Source organism: Symphalangus syndactylus, chromosome 13 (assembly GCF_028878055.3).
Source record: "Symphalangus syndactylus isolate Jambi chromosome 13, NHGRI_mSymSyn1-v2.1_pri, whole genome shotgun sequence".
Lineage (NCBI taxonomy): Eukaryota > Metazoa > Chordata > Mammalia > Primates > Hylobatidae > Symphalangus > Symphalangus syndactylus.
This window is the reverse complement of record NC_072435.2, coordinates 27,964,352-27,985,392: the sequence shown is the minus strand read 5'-3', so window position 1 is coordinate 27,985,392 and position 21,041 is coordinate 27,964,352. Positions and strand designations below refer to the sequence as shown.

The 21,041-nt window shown below is 58.2% G+C and overlaps 2 protein-coding genes across 13 annotated transcripts in view; one reads left to right on the top strand and one right to left on the bottom strand.

Annotated features, from left to right (window-relative positions):
• Positions 1-2,517, top strand: part of MYH14 (myosin heavy chain 14) — a 101,659-nt gene extending 99,142 nt beyond the window's left edge. For all 7 annotated transcript variants that reach the window (XM_055237053.1, XM_055237051.1, XM_055237048.1 and 4 more), the window contains 2 exons: positions 1,021-1,193; positions 1,634-2,517. In XM_055237053.1, the coding sequence (XP_055093028.1) occupies positions 1,021-1,193; positions 1,634-1,784 (324 nt within the window). In that variant the 3' untranslated portion in view covers positions 1,785-2,517. The remainder of the gene's footprint in view (positions 1-1,020; positions 1,194-1,633) is intronic.
• Positions 2,518-6,737: 4,220 nt separating this feature from the next.
• Positions 6,738-21,009, bottom strand: KCNC3 (potassium voltage-gated channel subfamily C member 3). 6 transcript variants are annotated; one of them, XM_055236570.2, is made up of 5 exons: positions 20,140-21,009; positions 14,916-16,023; positions 14,071-14,073; positions 12,542-12,733; positions 6,738-6,951 (listed from the first exon to the last, which is right to left on the bottom strand). In XM_055236570.2, the coding sequence occupies exons 1-5, from the start codon at positions 21,007-21,009 to the stop codon at positions 6,815-6,817; spliced, it is 2,310 nt and encodes a 769-aa protein (XP_055092545.1). In that variant the 3' UTR covers positions 6,738-6,814. The 6 variants fall into 6 exon arrangements, with proteins under 6 accessions (XP_055092545.1, XP_055092540.1, XP_055092546.1 ...); XM_055236571.1 differs by lacking the exon at positions 14,071-14,073 and adding an exon at positions 7,991-8,050 and having other exon boundaries at positions 6,813-6,951; XM_055236568.2 differs by lacking the exon at positions 14,071-14,073 and adding an exon at positions 12,174-12,300 and having other exon boundaries at positions 6,861-6,951.
• Positions 21,010-21,041: the final 32 nt, after the last annotated feature.

Here is a 21,041-nt window from a genome sequence, read left to right as displayed (position 1 = left end):
GGAGCTCACATTTTCTGCATAGGATGAGACATAATAAACCTGTAAACAAGCAGATAATTACGGATTGTGACAAGGGCTATGAAGAAAAAAAAGTGAAGAGAGAGGAAGACACAGAGCATTGGGGAATCCTCTTCAGGTTGGGAGATCAGGAAGAACTCTTTGAGAAGGTGACATTTAAATTGATACCTGAAGGGTGAAAAAGAGCCAGTCAGAGGGACCAGCAAGTATAAAGGCTTGAATAATAGAAATATGTTTGGTGAGTTCAGAACAAAAAGCAGATCAGTATGGTCTAGATAAACATCTGTTATTTTAGTCCTGGTCTAGCTTCTTGGTAGAGTTTAACTTCTTCCCTCACTTTGGCTGCCTCCGCTCCCTACAAAGGCCCTTCCTAGATGCCAGAATTTATAAATTGCACAGTCATTGATTCCAACCCTCTGCTGGTGTGCCAAGTGCCAGGATGGTATCTGCACTCACTTCCATTCCAGCACCTGCAAGTTGCTTCTTGTGATGGGAGCTCATTGACTCCAGAAAATGTGGGGTAGGAAGGTTGAATGATAAGAAATGAGGTCAGATCATGTATGTTCCCTCCCTGAAGAGAGAGGTGGTAGGGTCTGGGGAGGATCTCAGTGAAGTTGGTCTGGACAGTGGGTTTATGGGAAGAGAGAGCTGGACAAGAAAAAGACTCTGTGGGGCCTGGAATGCCAGGCTGAGGGGCTGGAACCTTGTCCCAGGGGTACTGGGGAGCCATGAAAGGATTGTGAGCAGGAGGGTCTGGGTCAGCTCTGGGTATAGGAAGACCTTTCTGAGGCTATGTAGGAGACAACCTGGGGGGGAGAGACTGGAGGTCAGGGTAGAGGCTGGCATGAAGGATTTAGGGAAAAGAACAAGGCCTAAACAGAGCAGAGGATGGGGCAGAGAGAGTCAGGGGGCAGTAGGGATGGGGCAGTAGTGGGCTGTTGGGGAGGGAGGGAGTGATGACAGTACCTGGAGATATAACCCAGTGCCCCTGCTTCCATCAAGCTGGAGAAGGGAAACCTTCGAGTCAAGCAGCTGAAGCGGCAGCTGGAGGAGGCCGAGGAGGAGGCATCCCGGGCTCAGGCCGGCCGCCGGAGGCTGCAGCGTGAGCTGGAAGATGTCACAGAGTCGGCCGAGTCCATGAACCGTGAAGTGACCACACTGAGGAACCGGCTTCGGTATGGTCATCCCACGTGCAGGCCTGACGGGTGGGCAGCACCCTCACTCCATAAACCCCAGGGACGCGAGGCCATGCCAGGGGCAACAGCGGGGGGAAATGGGATCCACGGGGGTGTCGGGCTGTGGGAACAGCGGCTGTGTTGCGGGAGAGCCAGATCCAGGTAACTTCTTTCTTCCCACACCCATTTCTCCCTGTCTCATCTCTGTGCCCTCCTTTCCCACCGTGCACCACCACCTTTCTCTCCTTTCCTCCTCTCTGTGTGTCCTTCATCTCTCTGCCCCCCATTGCTTCTCCTCGTCTCCCTCCATTTCTTTTGATCTCATCCCTCTCTTCCCCCTTATTTTGTTCTCTCTCTCCCTCTCTCTCTCCGCCTCCCTCTTTCTCCTCTCCTCCCCTCCCCTCATTTCATCTCTGTATCCTGGTCTCTCCTCCCCACAGACGCGGCCCCCTCACCTTCACCACCCGCACGGTGCGGCAGGTCTTCCGACTAGAGGAGGGCGTGGCATCCGACGAGGAGGCAGAGGAAGCAGAGCCTGGGTCTGGGCCATCCCCAGAGCCTGAGGGGTCCCCACCAGCCCACCCCCAGTGACCCTACCCTGTCCCCAGATGCACTAACAGATAGGGCCCAGCCCCCTTCCTCCCTGGATCCCACGGGACCCTGTCCCAGGAACCCCACCCTCTGACTTCCTGCCCTTTGGAAATGGTGCAGCACTCTGGCATTTATCACCCCCACCTGGGCCCCCTGCAACCTCCCATCAAAGGATGACCCCTAAACACAGAGGAGCGGGACAGGCAGGGAGGCAAGGACTGGAGCTACCTTGCTTGTGGGGGGACTGGGTACAGTTGGCGAGCTGTGTTCTCATCAGCTCCCTGTCCTCCTTTCTTCCCTCGTTATTGATCTGTAGATATTAGGAAGGGAGTGAGATGGCTCCTCCACCGTCCTCAGCCAGTGCAGCCCATTCCCTCTGCTTCTCTCTCTCTCTCTCTCCTTCCCTACCCTCTCACCGTCTCTCTTGGCCTCTCTGAGGGTCTCTCTGTGCATCTTTTTAGGAATCTCGCTTTCACTCTCTCTCTACGTAGCCACTCTCCTTCCCCCATTTCTGCGTCCACCCCTGAACCCCTGAGCGACAGAAGCCCCACGCCTCCACCAGCCTTGAACCATTGCAAAGGGGCAGGACAAGGGGACCTCTCTCACTCCTGCTGCTGCCCATGCTCTGCCCTCCTTTCTGGTTGCTCTGAGGGTTCGGAGGCTCCCTCTGGGACTAAAGGAGTGTCCTTTACCCTCCCAGGCTCTGGCAGAAATAAACTCCAACCCGACTGGACCATCTGTGTGGCTGTGTGTGTTCCTGCAGGGGGTCTCTGATGGGGCAGGATGGACACAGGCTGCTTCAGCCTGCTAGGGCAGCAGGTCAGGCAGCCTGCTGGTTAGAATCACAGCTGCGTGGGTATACATGGGCATCCTGTGGATCAGGCGCTTCGTAACTTCTTTCCTCCTCACTCCAGTGTATAACGGAAATATTCCCTCCACTATACAGATGAAGGAACAGTCTCAGAGCAGCAGCATCCCTCACTCCACGCCCGCAGTGAGTGCTAGAAGGGGTGTTGCACTCGAGCCAACTCTTAAGTGTTTGCAAAATAAATGACAGGCCTGCTGCAGTGGCTCATACCTGTGATCCCAGCACTTCGGGAGGCTGAGGTGGGAGGATCACTTGAGCCCAGGGGGTGGAGGCTGCAGTGAGCTATGATTGCGTCACTGCACTGTAGCATGGGTGAAGAGTGAGATCCTGTCCCAAAAGCAAAACAAAACAAAAAGACAGCTGTGGTCGTTTGTGCTGGGTGCTGTGCTAAGCACACAGTTTATCTTAACCCTTAGCACAGCGCTACAGGTAGAGATTTCATTGCACTCCAGTGCCTAGAACAGTGTCTGGCACACAGCAGGCATTCACTCAATATTTGCTGAAAAACTAACTGACGCCCCTCCCACCCTTTTAGAGTGGTGGAAACAGGCTCAGAGAGGCTGAGTGACTTGCCCAAGGACACACAGCTACTAAGAAGTTGAAACAGTTTGAACCCAGACAGTCTGACCTCAGAGTCAGCACATATAGTCTGAGCCCTCAGCCCCTGACCCCACCCTGGGGACCCAGGTCTATCCCTCTTGTGGGAACTAGGCACCCTCGGGGGGGGGCTCACGTTCCTCAGACTGAGTCCTCAGTGGATTTTCAGTTAGAGGTGTTGATCCCCATTTTTACCATCAGGGAGACTGAGGCAGGTGCTTGCTTTAAATAAGGTGCAAGCCATGGAGCGGATGTCAGGATCACCAAAGCCCATCCTCCCCTTTTTTAAAAAATTGAGAAAGGGTCTCACTCTGTCACCCAGGCTGGAGTACAGTGGCACAATCACAGCTCACTGCAGCCTCGACCTCCCAGGCTCAAGCGATCCTCTCACCTCAGCCTCCAGAGTAGCTGGGACTACAGACGCCACCACACCTGGCTAATTTTATTTTATTTTTTGTAAAGACAGGGTCTCTCTTGTGTTGCCCAGCCTGGTCTTGAACTCCTGGCCTCAAGCGATCTTCCTGCGTCCTTGGCCTCCCAAAGTGCTTGGATTACTGGCCTGAGCCACTGTGCCCAGCAATAGGGCCCCACTCTAGAAGTCCCAATCCCTCTGTGCGCCCCAGCCGCAATCAGGAGACTTTCCTAGCAGGCACACAGGAGGCAATTTTTAAATGAAAAGGAAACCTTTATTTTGGTGGGGAGTGAGGGTGGGTGGGAAGGGGGCATGACACTTTTTCTTTGGGGAGACGGGGGTGACATGCGGCAGCTTCTGCATTGGGCGGTTCATGCACCCAGGGTGGGCGTGGGGGAGGCTTGGGGAAGGGGCCACGCCGACCCCTCCCTCCCTGCCCTGCGGGTGGGCTGAGAATACCCGCCATTAGCACCAGAGTTGGACGATTTGCAGACCTCCCCTCCCCACACTGTCTCCGAACCCCGCCCCCATCCCTGAGAGCGCCCCCTCGCCACTCCCCCCACCAGCGACAGGCTAGGCCCGCCCCGCCCACATTTGAGTGAGAGAAACTTATTGCTGTGTGTGTGTGTGTGTGTGTGCGCGTGTGTGCGTGTGTTGGGGAGGGTGAGCCGCGGAGCTCAGGAAAACCTCCCCGCCATTCATTCCTCCCCAATCGCCCCGCCCCCTGGCCCGTGTCCGTGCGTTCCCGGAGCGCAGGAGGGGCGCGACATGCGTGTGGGGGGCGCGTCATGCAGCGCATGCGTGTAGGTGCAGGCACCCTGGCGGCAGGGGGGAAAAGGGGGAGCCGGGACTTGGAAAGAGTCCCTTTAGCTCCCTCTCTCCCTCCCCGAATCCCACACTGTTGACTTGGGGGATGGGGTGGGAGGGGAGGAGAATCACGTTTTGTAGAAGTTTATCATGATTGTGGTTATTTTGAAAAGCTGAACTAAAAAGCTGGGTACGTGTGGCGGATTGGCGAGCAGAGGAAGACGTTGGGAAGAGGTCAGTACCCTTTGGAAAAGACCCTCACCCCCTTTCCCCGCCCCCTTCGGCTTTCGTGAAGGTCAGGGGAAACGGGGGGGCTTGTTAAAGAAGTTGAACCCTTTGGCAATATAACCAGTCCCCACCCCGTCCCCTGGTGTCTGGAGCCCCTAGCCCTTTGCCCCGCCCCCACCAAAACCCGCCCCACCCCTCTCCCCTGATTCACCAAGGTTTAGGGTCCGAGGGAAGGATGGGGGGGACTCAAAATGCCCCTTGCATAGGAATCGTTGCATCGAGAATCGTGCTCAGTGACGCCCCCCATCCACCCTCGGGTGGGGGGTTCCTGAGGCCGTGGGAGCAGAGGGAGGGAGGTGGCTAATTCCGTGGGACCCCGGCTCCAAAAGGGGGGTCCGCTAAAGAGTCTGGGACCGGTGTGGTCTCTGGGCTTGGGGGAGGTAGCGCATCCTTGAGCCAGGATAGGAGGTGGGAAATGATTTTCCACCCGCGAGCGTGACGCGGTGAGGACCGCTGGGGAAGGGGGGCTGGGATCCCAGCCGAGTTGGGTGTTGTCGGTTCCCAATCTTCTGATATTCCAGTGTCCCTCCCTTCGGGAACAGCCTCTGTGATCATTTGTGGACTACTTTAAATGGAAACACTCTAACCTAAATAAACCTTGTCCTAGCCAAGCCGCGATGCCTGCACTTACCGGCTTCTGTACAAAATGCGTATTAGAGACAAAACTTTTAAAACAAGTGTTTGTCCTCATACTGCCTCAAACCTTAGCACACCACCAAAGGTACAAATACAACCCTCTGGGAAACACTGGTGTCTGTGAAGAGGGTACCTTTGGGGCACCATCTCAGGGAAGGGACTCGGGGTTAGCCATAAGACAAAGAGGGTGCTTGGGGAGGGTCTGGTTCCCTGGAAGTGCAGATAGGTTGCGCCTATCTTGGAAGTTCTAGCATTAAGGGAACCTGGGCTGGACAAGTCTGTTAGGGCTTTGGGGATGTGGGTGGGGAACAGGCCTGAGGATTTGGGGGTGTCCAGGAAATGTCAGTTGTGGGAAGGATTTGGAGCATCCCAAAGGCTGAATTTGAGCTGAAAAGAGCTGGGTCAAGTCTTGGAGGTTTGAGAAGTGCTGGGATGCAGTTCAGGGAGTTTGGTGGGGGTGTTTGGGGTGGCGGGAGTGGGGAGGGAGGGCGGTGCGGGGAGCCTCTGCGTGCAGAGGTTAAGTCACAGGAGTGTGTGGGGATTGGGAGATGTGGGGTGCCAGAGTCAGTCTCAGAATTCTGGGTGCAGGTCTCGTGTCCTGGGAATGGAGGGGGTAGTTGGGGAATTTCGTGTGCTAGGGCCAGATCATCCCAGGAATTCTGGGATAGGAGGTCTGAGTCCATGCAGGAAGAATAGAGGCGAGCAGGTCCCTGGCGGAAGGGGCGGATGAGAGGGTGAAATTCACCAGAGGGATTCTCCTAAAGGCTGAGGGAGCAGGTCCGAAGCCCGCCCCGCCCTCCCACCCTCTGAGCTCAACTCCGATTTGGGGCTTGGATAACTGTTCCTCCTTCCCCTACACTGTTTCTAGTTTCTGGTTTGTTTTCTCCTAATCAACACACAGGGTTGGTTGTCCTCCTGGGGTGAAGGATGGGAAGGCTGGAGACCTTAAAGGCCAGCCCGACCCCTGGGAGGTGCCAGCCCCCTTTCCAGAGTGCCTGCCCCTCAAACCCGCGCATGCGGCCCCTGGCGGCTTATTGCTGAGGTGGACTTGGAGTGGGGGCTCCAGGTTAGGGAAGGCATGCAGTGTGTGGGGGGAGGTGCCCCAAGATGTAACTGGCATAATTTGGACTTATTTACACAAGTTGATGGCAGGGAGATGTCCTATGGCTCGTGGAGACCTGAGAAGGCTTTTTGGGGGGAGGGAAGAGTTGGGGGGACGGGCTGTGGCCCCTCTCTCCATCCTGGGGGCCCAGGTTGGGGGTGAGGGGCCCGGGGGTGTCTGCTGGCATCGTCATCTCGGTTGCATATTATTAATGACTTTTTGATTTTTTAAAAAAAACCCTTTTCCCCACCCCCCACCCCTAGCTCCTTTGACCTTCTTCCCGGTCACCCCCGAGTCCCCCCACAGGGGGGAGGGGAGCGCTAAAGGATGGAGGGCAGGGTCGGGGGAGCGCGGCGGGCGGCCCGGGGAGAGCCAGGGGGGGTGGCAAGGGGCGCGAGGCGCAGGGACACCCCGCTCAGGCCCGCGATGCTGCTCAGGCTGCGGGATTTCTCGTAACCTGGGGGATGGGGAGGTGTGCAGAAACAGGGGGGAAGCACGAAGATGGGGTGCAGGGAAGGGTCCGACAGAGAGACCCAAGGCAGGGAGAAAGAGACAGAGAGAGAAAGAAATGGAAGGGGAGGACAACAGATACCCAGAGACAAAGAAGGCGAGAGAGACAGAGTCAGGCAGACACAGACACAAAAGGACGGATGACAAGAGACAGAGATAGACAGAGATGAACCAAGAAGATGGAGAGAGAAAGTGAACAAATCGGGGAGTCAGTCAACATCGATGAGAAAGGTGGAGACATCGGGGAGGGGGGAGAGACTCTGGATTAGGAGGCAGGTTGGTACCCACCGAGCCTCCCCCGCCCCATTCCCACCACAGTCCACCCCCCTTCCTCCCCTCCATTGGTCCCCTCATCTGAGGCAAAAGGTGGGGGGCAGCAAGGCGGGATGGTGGGCGGCAGGGGCGTGGGGAGGGGCTGGGTGGAATGCACGTGGGAGCAGCCAGCGGAGAGGGCAGGGAACAGTGCGGCCGCCATGGCGGGGCTGGGGGTTGACCTAGTTGTAGGGAAAGAGGGCAGGCAGGGGGTGGGGTCTGCAAGGGGGCTGAGTGGAGCGAAGCTCGCAGTGCCCTTGGGGAATCAGATGAGAACTCCAGAAGCAGTGGGGGTGGGGGGGGGGGAGGGAGCCTCCTCCAGAAGATTCTAAGGACGGGGTCCGGGGTGGCGGGCGGTGAGGCGGAGGGCTGGGGAGAGGGACATCTTTAAAGGGTCCAAGAAGGCTCTGAGCTTCTGACGGGTGCGGGAAGGCTCTCACGGGCATCTCACAGCTAATGGGACTCAAGATCCAGCAGCAGTGTGTGTGGTTTCTGCAAAGCCTGGGGCTGCCTGCAGGGTTCTGCACCCCCGCAAGGAGTTCTGTGGCTTTTCCAGGCAACGCTAAGGGAGCTGTCTGGACAAAAGGTGTCTTGATCGTAGGAGAGGGCTTGGGGGGAGATTTGAAGCCCAGTGTCTTGGGGACACCCCCTCCCAGCCATTCCCAATTGCTAACCTGGGGGGAAGGGGCAGGGGGGGACCGAGAGTCTCGCGAGGTCTCAGGCGGTGACAAGAGCTGGGGACAGAAATACACAGAGTCACGGGGGTGGGGAGAGGATGGTCAGGGGAAACCCCCCAACACAGCCTCACTGTTGGGGGGACGGAGAAACGCCGCCGGGATCTCTTCCTCCTCTCTGGTGTTTTCCGGGGGAGGGGAGCAGTGAAATGGGGGGCGGCTGAGACATCAAATATGGAAAGAGCTTCCGGGGTGGCTAGGGGAGGGGGAGGGGAGGGGGAAGGATGGGAGGAGGGAGAGTGCTGGGGAGGAGTGGGAGCCAGTGATCAGGTGAGGGCAGATGTAGGAGGGAGGAGCAGGGGTGGAGGACAAGCCCGGAGGGAAGGAGGGTCTTGGGAGGACCATAGGGGACAATTAGGGAGGGAAGAAGCGTGGCGCAGTGGCTCAGACCTGTAATCCCAGCACTTTGGGAGGCCAAGGCAAGCAGATCACTTGAGTCCAGGAGTTCGAGACCAGCCTGGCCAACAAAACCCCATCTCTACTAAAAATCCAAAAATTAGCCAGGCGTGGTGGCAGGCACCTGTAATTCCAGCTACTCTGGAGGCTGACGCAGGACAGTCACTTGAACCTGGGAGGCAGAGGCTGCAGTGAGCCAAGATTGCGCCACTGCACTCCAGCCTGGGCGACAGAGTGAGACCCCATTTCAAAAACAAAAACAAAAAGGTTGGGAAGGGAAGGCTGTGGTAGGAGAGACTCTTGGGGGAAGGAGCATGGGGGGCAATAGGCCAAAGGGGTCTTGTGGGAGGGAGGGTTGTGGGGCTGAAGGACAGCAAGGAGAAGGCTTGGGGAGGGCTGGAGGGGGAAGGATCCAGGGCACCAGGGGTAGAGGCTTCAGCCCACCCCATCAGCTCCAGCCATGATTTGAGTTCAATGAATGGATTTTGGCATCATAGGCAAGAGAAGCAGGGACCTCCCCCACCCAGCCACCCCCACCCCAATCCTCCCTCACCCATAGGCCCACACCCTCCCCACACCCTCTCCCCCTCAATCCCACAGGGGCCCCTCTAGACCTGGGGGTGGGGAACAGAGGGAGGTAAAGGACTGGGAGTGGGTGCAAGCAGGGGGAGGAGTTAGGAGCAGGGAGGGGAGTGGGGAGGTAATGAGATGGAAATGGACAATGACAGGGGTGGGGGGATTGCAAAAAGGAGAGGTGGGGGGGATGGAACAAGAGGAGCCAGACAGTCCCCCCTCTGGACTAGGAGCCCGGAAGCCTGGGGTCTCGGCCCTTGTGCTCTGTGGCCTGGGGTGGTGGGTTGGTCATGGCCTTCCTTGAACGTCTGTGAAACACAGGGGTTCAGGTGAGGCCATCCCTGGAGGCCCCTCAGGTTCCCTTATGGTATCTCCTTAGGCTGTGGACAGGGATCCTTTAGGATGTGTCTCTGCATTTCTAAAGAAGATTCCATAGACAGTTGTTGAATGAATGCGTGATGGATCACATACCTTCAGGTGGCTTCCCTTCACGTTTAAGATAAAGTCCCACCTCCTCACCATGGCCGAAAACCCATCCTGATCTTTCTCCCTGGACTCCAGCAGCCCTCTCCCCTTGGCCACTGGGATCAGCGTCACTGCGCTCTTTGCTGTCCCTTAAACAAGCCAAGCTCATCTTCCACCCCCTCCCCCGGGCAGCTCAGGGCCTTTGCACTTGCTGTTTCTTCTGCCTGCCTGGCCCTTTTCACCCTCCAGGTTCTGTGTCACCTCCTCAAAAAGTCCTTTGCAGAACTCCTTTTCTTCCCCAGAGACAGGGTCTTACTCTGTCCCCCCAGGCTGGAGCACCATGGCACAATCATGGCTCACTGGAGCCTCCTAGACTCCTGGGCTCAGCAGTCCTCCCACCTCAGCCTCCCAAGTAACTGGGTCTACAGGCATGCACCACCACACCTAAGTTTTTTGTTTTTGAGGAAATGGTCTTGCTGTGTTGCCCAGGCTGGTCTCAAATTCCTGGCTCAAATGATACTCCCACCTTGGCCTCCCAAAGTGCTGGGGTTATAGACAGCAGCCACTGTGCCCAGCCAGACCTCTTCAACTGAAGTGGCCAGAGTAATAGCCTTGTTCTTTTATCTTTATCTTAACTGCTTCTTTTCTTCTCTCTCTTTTTTTTTTTTTTTTTGAGAGGGAGTCTCACTCTGTTTGTAGCCCAGGCTGGAATGCAGTGGCGTGATCTTGGCTCACTGCAACCTCCGCCTCCCTGGTTCAAGTGATTCTCCTACCTCAGCCTCCCAAGTCGCTGGGACTACTGGTGCCCACCACCATGCCCGGCTAATTTTTGTATTTTTAGTAGAGATGGGGTTTCACCATGTTGGCCAGGCTAGTCTCGAACTCCTGACCTCAAGTGATCCACTGTCCTAGGCCTCCCAAAGTGCTGGGATTACAGATGTGAGCCACCCCACCTGGCCTTAATTGCTTATTTTCTGCTTCTCCCTATGAGGGGCTAGAAACTTTTCCTGTAAAAGGCCAGATAGTAAATCTCTTTGGCTATAGGGGCTATATAGTCTCTGTCCCAATTATTCCACTCTGCTGTTGTAGCTTAACATGGTTGTGTTCCAGTAAAGCTTTGTTTACAAAAACAGATGGCTGAAAGATCAGGCCCTCAGGCTGGAGTTAGTTTGCTGACCCCTTACGATCTAGAGATTGTAAACCGTGATGGCAGATTCATGCTTTGTTTTATCCCAAATCTGTAGTGCCTGCAACTGTGTTCTCAAGAATCAGTTGTGGCCATGGCCATGCCTGTAATCTTAGCACTTTGGGAGGCCAAGGCAGGAGGATTGCTTGAGCCCAGGAGTTCAAGACCAACCTGGCCAACACAGCGAGACCCCATCGCTTGAATCCAGGAGGCAGAGGTTGCAGTGAGCTGAGATTGCACCATTGCACTCCAGCCCAGGTGACATAGCAAGACACTCTCAAAAAAAAAAAAAAAAAAGAATCAGTTGCTGAAACAGTGAATGAATGGATCGAATACATGAATGAAAGGAGCTAGGAGTTGGCTCGGGTTGTTACAAGGATTAAAGAATATATGTTAAATTCCTAGCATGTGGTAAGTACTTGGTGATATCTGCTGAATGATTCATCTACTAAATAGCACCACACTCTATCCCCCTCACTTCTGCATGGCCGGCAGCCCCCCAGCCTGTCCCTTCTGATCCCTGACCCCTGAGTCTCTCGGCCTCGTCCCTTCCTCTCCATCCTCCCAGCCCTGGCCCCAGCTCAGGCTTCCACCTGTCACCTCAGCCTCCTCTCCAGCCTCCTGACTTCCAGCCTCCCATCACAAGACCCCAGAGCTGCCCCTCCCAGCTCACCTGCCTCCTCCCCAGGCCCCTACACAAGGCTGCAGCCTCTCAGCCTGGAGCCTGCCTCATCTCTACCTGAGAATCCTCCCTCTATGGTCTAGTCTCCTAAGCTCTGTCCTGCGGTTCCCTCCAGCCATTCCTGTGGATGGGATTTCTTCCTCTGCGTGTGGTCAGAACTCCTGCTCAACCTTAAGGCCCCACTGCAGATATCGAGTCTTCCCTGATGCCCGGCCCTGCCCCCTGGGAGTTTCTAGTGCTCCTCTTACTGTCTGTGCTCCCTCCATTTTAGCATGTATCGCCTCAAACCATGACTTTCTAGGTCCGTGTCTGCCTCCTGCTCCAAAGCGGAAGCTCCTGGGGGCATGGATTTTGTTCACGGTTGAACTCCCCATGCCCAGTACCTGGGACGCGTGGGTGCTGTCTAAGCACTGGCTGAATTCACAGGGGCATGGATGGATGGCTGAGCCTTTCTCTCCCCATTCTGCACCCAGAAGTGTTCTGGGTATGCCCTCCATTTTCCTGATTGAATTTTTAAAAAAAACCTAGGACCAAGGAGGGAGGCAGAGATGTTGATGGCGGTGAGGATGGGGTCGGTCGTGAGGGCAGGTGCAGTGTGGGAGGCAGGGTTGGGTTAGTTCGGGGGTTAGTGAGGAGCAGGGTGAGTCCTGGGTAGGTGGGTGTGGGGTCAGTGTCAGGAGCTGGGGGTTAACTGGGTGCAGCTGCTTGCAGTGAGGGGGCCAGAGTCTCGGTCAGTGGGGGCTGCATGTTCTCAGAAGGGTTAGTCAGGCAGGAGTGGGGAATCTGGGGGTCCGGGGGATCAGAGGGTGGGGGCTACTTACCCCAGGGGGAGGGGGTTCGTCCACTAGGGGGATATCCAGGCCGCGGCGTTGGCGTTGAGGTCGGGCAAGAAGCTTGGGGGGCCTGGCTTACGCCAGTCTTGGGGGGGCAGTGGGGGAGCACCAGTGGCTGGGGGTGGGGGAAGAGGCCAGAGGGTTGGGGGGAATGGACATGGAATAAAGACAGGTGAAGGGTCAGTGGTGAGGAAACTTGGGGCGGGGGTACGGGGAAGATCTGGGAGGGAGGCAGTTTGGGGCCAAGGGAAGGGGGAAAGGAAGTCCAGCACCTCCTCCCCCATCCCCTCTCCTCCCTCCCCTGGGCAGGGGAGAGAGACGGAGGGTCCCAGGGGGTCAGTGGGGGGGCACCTCACCTTTTCGGATGGAGCCATCAGGGGAAGCGGCATAGTCGGTGAGGAGGAAGCAGGCTCGGTCCCGGCTATAGCGGCCACGGCTTCCAGGTGTGATGGGGCTCTTGTCTTCCGGGGACATGGCGGGCTGGTCAATGGCTGGGCAGTCCTCGTGGGCAAGCGCAGCTGCTGCCGGATCCCCATTGGGGCGAGGATCTGCATCCCAAGGTGGTCAGACAGAGAGACAAAGGAGAGAGTGAGGTGCAATGAACACGCGCTGGGGCGAGATGTCTGTGAGGAGCAGATGGTGGGAGCGTCCGCGGATGTTTGGCACCGGAAGTGGAGATTCAAGGGCAGGATGATGGGAAGGAGTGGCCAGGAGGGTGGCAGGGGGCACAGCTGGGAGAGAGTATCAAGGGGGCGCGGCTAGGGGGTGATCATGGAGGGGTGTTGAGTGCTGGGAAGGGTGACTGCAGTCGGGAAGGGTGGTCTGGACAGGGAGTTGGACTCCCTGGTGATGCAGGGAGGTGTTGAGAGCTGGGATGTGGTAGTGGTGCCAGGTGTGGGGTGCCAGGAACGGTAGGACTGGGGTGGGATGCTGTTTAAAGATATGGTCTGGAGCTGGCCACGGTGGCTCATGCCTATAATCCCAGCACATTGTGAGGCTGAGGTGGGAGAATTGCTTGAGGCCATGAGTTTGAGACCAGCCCTGGCAACATAGCAAAACTCCATCTCTACAAAAAATAGAAAAATCAGCTGGGTATAGTAGTACATGCCTATAGTCCCAGCTACTCTGGAGGCTGAGGCAGGAGGATCACTTGAACCTGGGAGGTCAGCCTGCAGTGAGCCATAATAGTTTTACTGCTTCAGCCTGGGTGATAGAGTGAGACCCTGTCTCCAAAAAAGATAAAAGATAAAAGATGCCAGGCGTGGTGGCTTATGCCTGTAATCCTAGCACTTTGGGAGGCTGAGGTGGGTAGATCCCTTAAGGTCAGGAGTTCGAGACCAGCCTGGCCAACATGGTGAAACCCCGTCTCTACTAAAAATACAAAAATTAGCCGGGCACGGTGGCGGGCGCCTGTATTCCTAGCTACTCTGGAGGCTGAGGTAGGTGAATCACTTGAACCCAGGAGGCGGAGGTTGCAGTGAGCCAAGATGTTGCCACTGCACTCCAGCCTGGGAGACAGAGTGAGACTCCATCTTGGAATAAGAAAAAAAAGAGAGAGATGGTTGTGGATGAAGCAAGCCGGGTGTTCGGGAGAAGTTGAGGCAGTGTTGGGGGGTGGTTGGCTGGAGCGAACTTCGGGGGGCTTGGTTGGGGTAGGGGTAGGGGGTGGAGGGATGGCTGGAGAGGATGTGTCAGGCTAGGAAGTGGCTGTTCAGGGAGGAGTGCTGGGCTCTGGAAAGGCACCAAGGGCTGGGTTAGGTGAGATGGGAGGTGGGACCTGGGGGTCCCCTAGGCTCTGACTCCGGCTATTTTTAATTGGTGTGAAACTGGGTCAGTGGCTGAGGGAGCAAGATGGGGGCCAGGTGGCCCAGCTCCCTTTCTTAACCTACTTAAGGCGGGGCGGTGCAGGGGGGGCCACCAGCCTCTCCTTCTTCCCAGACTCCCAAGCCACTGCCTCTGAGGCATAGACACCCCCTGGGGGAGGAACACACATAGAGGCACAGGTAACTTTCTTCTCCCTCATCTCTCTCGCTCGTCTCTTCCACTGAGCAGCACCTCTCTGGATCTCTCTCCGGGACCCTCCCAGGCTGCCCGCAGCAAAGCCAACTGACCAGGCCCTGGTTTCCGTTCTGCCCTGGGGGCTCTGCCCTGGCCTGACTCTCCGTTTTGAAGTCTGTCTGCCTCTTGGGCTTGCTGTCATTAGAACCCAAACTCTCTGCCGCTGACCGCCCCCACCTCCGCCCAAAATCTACATCCCATCTCTCTCTGGTCTCCATGACAATCTCAGTTTCTGACTCCCCGCCTCAGACCCTATCGGCTTCAGTCTCTCTTCCCTCAGGGCTGTCTCCCGGATGCTCAGATGCTGCTATGTTCCCTGGGGTTCTGCCTCGGGTCTGCCTGTGATTCGTGTGAGACCCTCTCTCTGTGTCTCTCTCTGAGCCCCACGCTCCTCCGGGTCCCTCTCTCTGCACAGCTGATGACACTGCCTCTGCCTCGCCAGCCCCTCTGAATACCTTGCAAATCTGTTTCTCCCCAAAACTCTTTCCCATGAAACCTGTGTCTCTGTGTGATTATCTGTGCTTCCTTCTTGGCCTGAGCTCCTGCTGTTGGCTTTTTTCTCTCTCACCTCTTCGACGCCGACCACCCCAGGCTCTCTGAACCCCGGCAGCTACCTCCCCACTCCTCCCCAGGTCTCCACCTGTGCCCCCGACCCCTGACGCCCAGGCTCACCTGCCCGGTTGATCTCAATCACCTCCTCCTGAGCCAACGGGCAAGGCTCACCAGGGGCCGGCAGAGGAGGCAGCCCCATGATCCCCAGCCCACCCGCTCCCCCCCTGAGCAGCCCGGGGTGCGCATGGGGCCCCGCTGGGTAGGCCCCGGCCACAGTCACCCCCACGGAGGGTGGGGTGATGGGTGGCGGCGGGCTGATGCCCCCGCTGCCGTGGTGTGGGTGGGGCGGGGGTGGCGGGGGTGGGTCAGGCTTGCAGTAGTTGGGCGAGCCCGGTTGCGGGGGCCGGGGGATATGTTTGTTCTTCTTCTTGGGCAGCTTCTGCTTAGCCATGGCCAGTGAATAGTACATGCCAAAGTTGTTGACAATGACGGGCACGGGCATGGCGATGGTCAGCACCCCCGCCAGGGCACACAGCGCCCCAACCAGCATCCCCGACCATGTCTTGGGGTACATGTCTCCATAGCCCAGGGTCGTCATGGTGACCACGGCCCACCAGAAGCCAATGGGGATGTTCTTGAAGTAGGTGTGGTTGGAGCCCAGGATGTCATCGGGGTCGGCGCCAATGCGCTCAGCGTAGTAAATCATGGTGGCGAAGATGAGCACTCCCAGGGCCAGGAAGATGATGAGCAGCAGGAACTCGTTGGTGCTGGCGCGGAGCGTGTGTCCCAGCACGCGCAGCCCCACGAAGTGCCGGGTCAGCTTGAAGATGCGCAGGATGCGGACAAAGCGGACCACCCGCAGGAAGCCCAGCACGTCTTTGGCAGCCTTGGAGCTGAGGCCCGAGAGGCCCACCTCGAGATAGAAGGGCAGGATGGCCACACAGTCAATGATGTTGAGGCTGCTTTTAAGAAACTCCACCTTGTCCGGGCAGAAGGTGATGCGCATGAGGAACTCGAAGGTGAACCAGACCACGCACACCCCCTCCACGTAGGTCAGGAAGGGCTCCGTCTCCACCTCCACGTTGGTGATGTTCTCCGGAGGTGCCCCGGGGATCGGGGAGGCCTGGGTCACCGTCTTGTTGCTGATATGGATGAAGCCCTCATGGGTTTCCAGGCAGAAGGTGGTGATGGAGATGAGGATGAAGAAGAGGGAGGCGAAGGCCACATACTGCAGGGCAGGGAGGGAGAGAGAGGGCGAGAGGTGACCTAGGCATCGGGTTGGCCATAACATCCAGAAGACCCTTCCAGTGCCCCCTTTCCCAGCCTCCTGGGCCCAAACTCTGGGCAAAATCCAGGTATCTCAGCCCTGTGGCTCCATCACTTCGAGAATCCCATTCTCCCCTCTAAAGCTAGCAAAAGAGGAGAGAAAGGAACAGAGGCAGTTGGAGAAGAGCTGGCCCCAGCAGACGCAGCAGATGGGCAGCTTCTTTCCTTGGAAACATTTCTGGCCCCTTGCTGTTTCCTAGACCACCTCCCCCCACCCTCCTGTTCCCTGTGTCCTATTTCAGGGCTCCCCAGCAGGGTCCACAGGTTCTGCTGTGGGACGGGAGCCACCGGGCCTAAGATCACACATCCTGTGTGTCTCAGAGGCTTTAGGGCTCAGCTTGGAGCTGAGCAGAGGGGAAGGGGAAAAGGTGGGCAGGGAGGCAGAATCATGAGGTGGTTAAGAGTCAGAGAGCCTGCGTATGCATCTGGCTTTTAACCTGTCAAAACTGGGCAAGGAGATTGAGCTTTCTGAACCAGAAGTTTGTAGTGGGATTGTTGTGAGGATTAAATTAGATGAGCGTACAAAGGACTTGGCTCCAAACACAGTGCTTGGAGCAGTGCCTGGAACACAATAGGAAGACCTGAGCTGTTGTTAGGGTATGCAGGCAGCAGTTAGTTGGGGGGCAAGGTCAAGGCCTCACCCAGAGAGGACACGGCAGTGGTGGTGCCACAGAGGGGAGCTGGGGGTCAGAGCCCTTAAGGGAGGAGGAGTTGAAGGGTTAAGCCTGCAAAAATGAAAGAGGAGATAAAAGAGGAGAGTTAGGCAGGGTTTAGGGCCCTGCAGAGGAAGGGAGAGTCATTGGCCTGGACATTGTGGGAGAAGGCAGAGCCAGGACCAAAGAGAAGTTAGGGCATTTGCCAAAGGGGCAGAGAATGAGGGGTGAAGGGTCCTGAGCCATTTCAAGATGGGGGATAACCAGAGTCCTGCCACACAGTGATGTGGGTTTTGATGAAGGCCTAGAAGAGGGAGTGGGGTCAGGGTCTTGGAGAAGGAAAGCAATGGGCCAGGCCCCTAGACATGTCATGGGCTTTATCAGATATGCAGAGGGGTGGGAGGGGAGAGGAGTGCATTGGAGAGGGAAGACAGGTGTTATAGTAAAGAGAGGGTTTTAATCCTGTGGGTAGTGGAGGAGGGAGGGCATGGGGAGTTTTGCTACTAATCAGGGGCACAGAGCACGGGGAGGCCACTGCCGGACCACAGAGGACGTTGGACTTTGGGGTGGGCCAAGAGCCAGCACTGTCCCTCTGTGTACCCTCCTTCCTCCACAGGGGTTGTGCTCTGGGCTTGACTTCACTGAGGTGCAGAACTGGGAAGTAGGGGGTGGAGAGTTTCGGGGCCACAGAGAGGACCCTAGACGTTGGGGTGGGCTGGGGGCCGGCGCAGGTCCTCTCTGCACTCCCCCCACCCCCACCCTCGCTTCTCTGCAGTGGTTTAAGAGGCCAGAGGCCTTCGCAGAGCGCATGCCTGGTTCCCCGCCCCCTCTGAGCCGGGCGCGCGGCACTAGCTGCGGCACCGCAGTGGGGGCGGGCCAGCCGGGCCGGGGGGCGGGGCGCACGGCGGCCAGTACCGCGGACAGCTCCCCCGCCGCAGTGCGCAGCCGCAGCGGCTCGGGGCCGTCTTAACCCCTTCCGGGCCGGAGCCTAGTATTCAACGCGCAGCCGCAGTGTTGCTGCTTTCCGGCGGGAGGCCAAGGGCCAACAGTCTAATTAACTCCTTCCCTCCCAGGGCACAGGGAAAGGTGGGCACCCGCCGCAGTGCGCAGCTGCAGAGGCTGGACGGCGTCGGGATGGTTTAACCCGTTACTCCAGGGTGTGTCAAAAGCAGAAGGGGTAGGAGTGCATGGAGTCTCTGTAAGAAGGAAAGGAATGATTACGAGGAAGGGGGCGGGGGCAGGGGGCTGTAGGGTCGGACCCTCCACTTTGGTTTGGCCTCAGCTCCCAACTCTCTCAAGCCATCTCACTGGGAGGCTGGAAAGGGCTCGGCACACCCTGGACACCCAAAACACACTGGCGGAGTATATGAGTATCTCCCGTAGCTGTCCCGAACACCTAGCCTGACCATCACAGAAGAACTCTAACTTCCTCCCGCCCCTCACCTCAGCACCCTTCAATGGGGTCACAGGAGAGAATGGCGCCCCAGGCCATGGGGGAAGGAGCCGCTCAGTGTCTTCAGGGGGCATCTAGGGCCATGTCCCTTCCGCACCTCCTCTTCCCCACCTCCCCCCATCCAACCCCAAATCTCGCCAACTCAGCGCTTTCTGGGGACCAAACTTTATGCGGTGGCTCCAGGCGCCCCCCCCCCCGCTCCCTCCCCCGGCGCGAATGCGGCACTGCGGCTTCGCGTCCTTCCCGGCTCAGGACGCGGCACGGTGGGGGGAGGGTGCCAAGACCTGCTCCTCTGGGTGTTTGGGTCCCCAGGAGCCCAGGAGGGGGGTCCTGGGATCGCTCTTATTTCCCCCATTTCCAATTGCCCCCATTTTGCACTGCCCCCCTTTTCCACCACATTCTCCCTCCGGGGTCCCCGGGACAGGGAGGAAGTTAGTAGGAGGAAGAGGTTCAGGAGAGAACCCAGGGGGAGGGTAGTCATTTAGCCTAGGAAGTTATGGATGCTTGAGGAAAGTTTTCTGGGAGCGATGGAGAGAGCTTTGCGGAAAATCTAGAATTTGGAGAGAAGACTCTTTGGTTCACTTTGATGGAGGGGGACAGACTGAGGGGCTAGGTTCTGGGTTTTGCACAGGGGGATTCGAGAAAGGAAGAGAGCAGGTGGAAGGAATCCCAGGGCAAGGTAGAAAGAATTGTAAGTTATTTTGGGATCAAAGTTTTAGGGCTGATGACTTGAGGGGCATCCCAGGGTTTGAGGTTAGAAAAAGTTCTAGAGCAGGAGGGAAAGTCACTTAGACTAGGAAAGGGGCTGTGGGGGCTTTGGATGGGGGTAGTCCCAGGGATAGAGAGTGCACTCTGCAGTTAAAATGATGGAGGGGAGAAGCTGCGAGGATCTATGGAGGAGGAAGAACAATTCTGGAGGACACGTGAGGGTTCTGGAGAGGAAAGGCATATGATGGCATGGGATGCTTCTAGAGACACTGAGGAGGAGTGTGAAAGGCTTGGGGGAAGTCTGGAGCTTTATGGGGAAAGTCCTTGGGATGGGAGTTGGCGTGGAGGTTGAAGAGTGTTGAACACAGAGTGAACACAGAGGGGCCCTGGAGGTTCCAGCGGAGCAGATGCCCCAAGACTCAGTATTGCAGTGAGGGGGAGGTGAAAATGTCCAGGCAAGAACAAGTGGAGGTTCAGAGGGGCCCAGAAGGCTGTGAGGTTGGGGTGGGGGAGTTTTCTGACACTTGGAGAGCAGAAGATACTGCAGGAAGGGGGTGGAAAAAATAATCACGAGATTCAAACTTGGAGAGAGAGGTCTTCTGGGAGAGGGGCCACGGGGTGAATCAGGGAGGTGCGGGGAGAGACTGAGAGTTGAATAGGGGGCCCCAGAGAGTCTGGAGAAGGCAGGGAAAGTGGGGGACAGGGCTCACAGGGCCTAGGAGAATTTGAGGGCTGAGAAGGGATGTCTTCTGAGGGGCTGGGGAAGGTCCAAGAAACCAAGGGCTGGACGGTGACCAAGAGTAGTGAGAAGAGATTTGGAGGGGCCCAGGAGACGTGAGGGTTGGGGAGGGTCTCAGAGGAGCCCAGGAAAGGTGGGGACCGGGTTGTTCAGAGAAGCACGGGAGATTCACGGTCTGAAGGAAGTGTCTAAGGGTCTAGGGTGGCCTTGGCGGGGGAGGGGGAACTTTGGAGGGGTCTGGAAGAGCCTGAAGGTTGGAGACTGTCTTTGGAGGATCTGGGGGATGGCTGCGAGAGGGTGGTGTGTTCGCAGGAGCCCAGGAGACTCAGGATTGGGAAAGAGGCTTCTAGGAGACTGAGAAGCCTAGAGGGACCCGGAGGGGTGTAGCTGGGGCGCTCCTGGGACACTGGGGGGCGCCTGGAGAGGCGGGGGTGGGGTGGATGGGGGCCCCGAGAGCGCGCTCACCCTGGCAGCCCGCGACGAGTAGGGGTCCTCGAAGAGCGCCCACACGCGGGGCTGCCAGCGGCGCCACCACGTGCCGCCCGCGCCGCCCGCGCCCCCTGGCGGCCCCCCGGCGCCGCCGCCCGCGTCCTGGAAGCAGAGGCGCTTGAGCTCGCCGCCCGCTCCGTCCAGGCCGCCGCCGCCCGCGCCCGCTTCGTCGTCCAGGCCTCCGTCGTGGGCGCCGGCGGCGTTGGCGGCGTTGGCGGCGCCTGCGGGGTCGGGCGCCTCGAAGGAGTCGAGCGCCTCCTCAGCGTCGCGATGCTGCCGGTAGGTCATCCAGCAGCAGGCCTCCACGTCGGTCTCGTCGATGCCCCAGAAGCCGAGCTCCTCCTCAAACAGGGGTCCGCACACGTCGGCCGGGCAGTGCAGCTTGCCAGTGCGGTAGTAGTTGAGCACGTACGCGAAGACTCCCGGGTGCCGGTCAAAGAAGAACTCGTCGGCGCCCGGGTCGTAGTCGAAGCGTGCCGCCGCCTCGGGCTCCGTCAGGCCGGCCAGCCGCGTCCCCGGCAGGGTGCGCAGCGTCGAGCGGTACGTCTCATGGCGCACGCCGCCCACGTTGATCACGATCTTGCCGCTGTCGCCACCGCCGCCGCCGTGCCGCCCCATGGCCGCCGCCGGCAGCCCGGGGCATGGCTCGGCGCGCCGGCCCCCGGGCCCGCGGGGTGCCGGGGGGCCCGCCGGGGACGCGGCGGGGCCGGGCTGCGCAGGCTGCTGCTGCTGCGGCGGCAGCGGTGGCGGCGGCGGGGACTCGGGCGGCTGCGGCGTTGGCGCCGGCTGCTGCTTGCTGGCCCCCTGGCGCCCGCGGAAGGACGAGACGCAGACTGAGCTCAGCATTGGACGGGGGGCGGGGCGGGAGGGGCGGGACG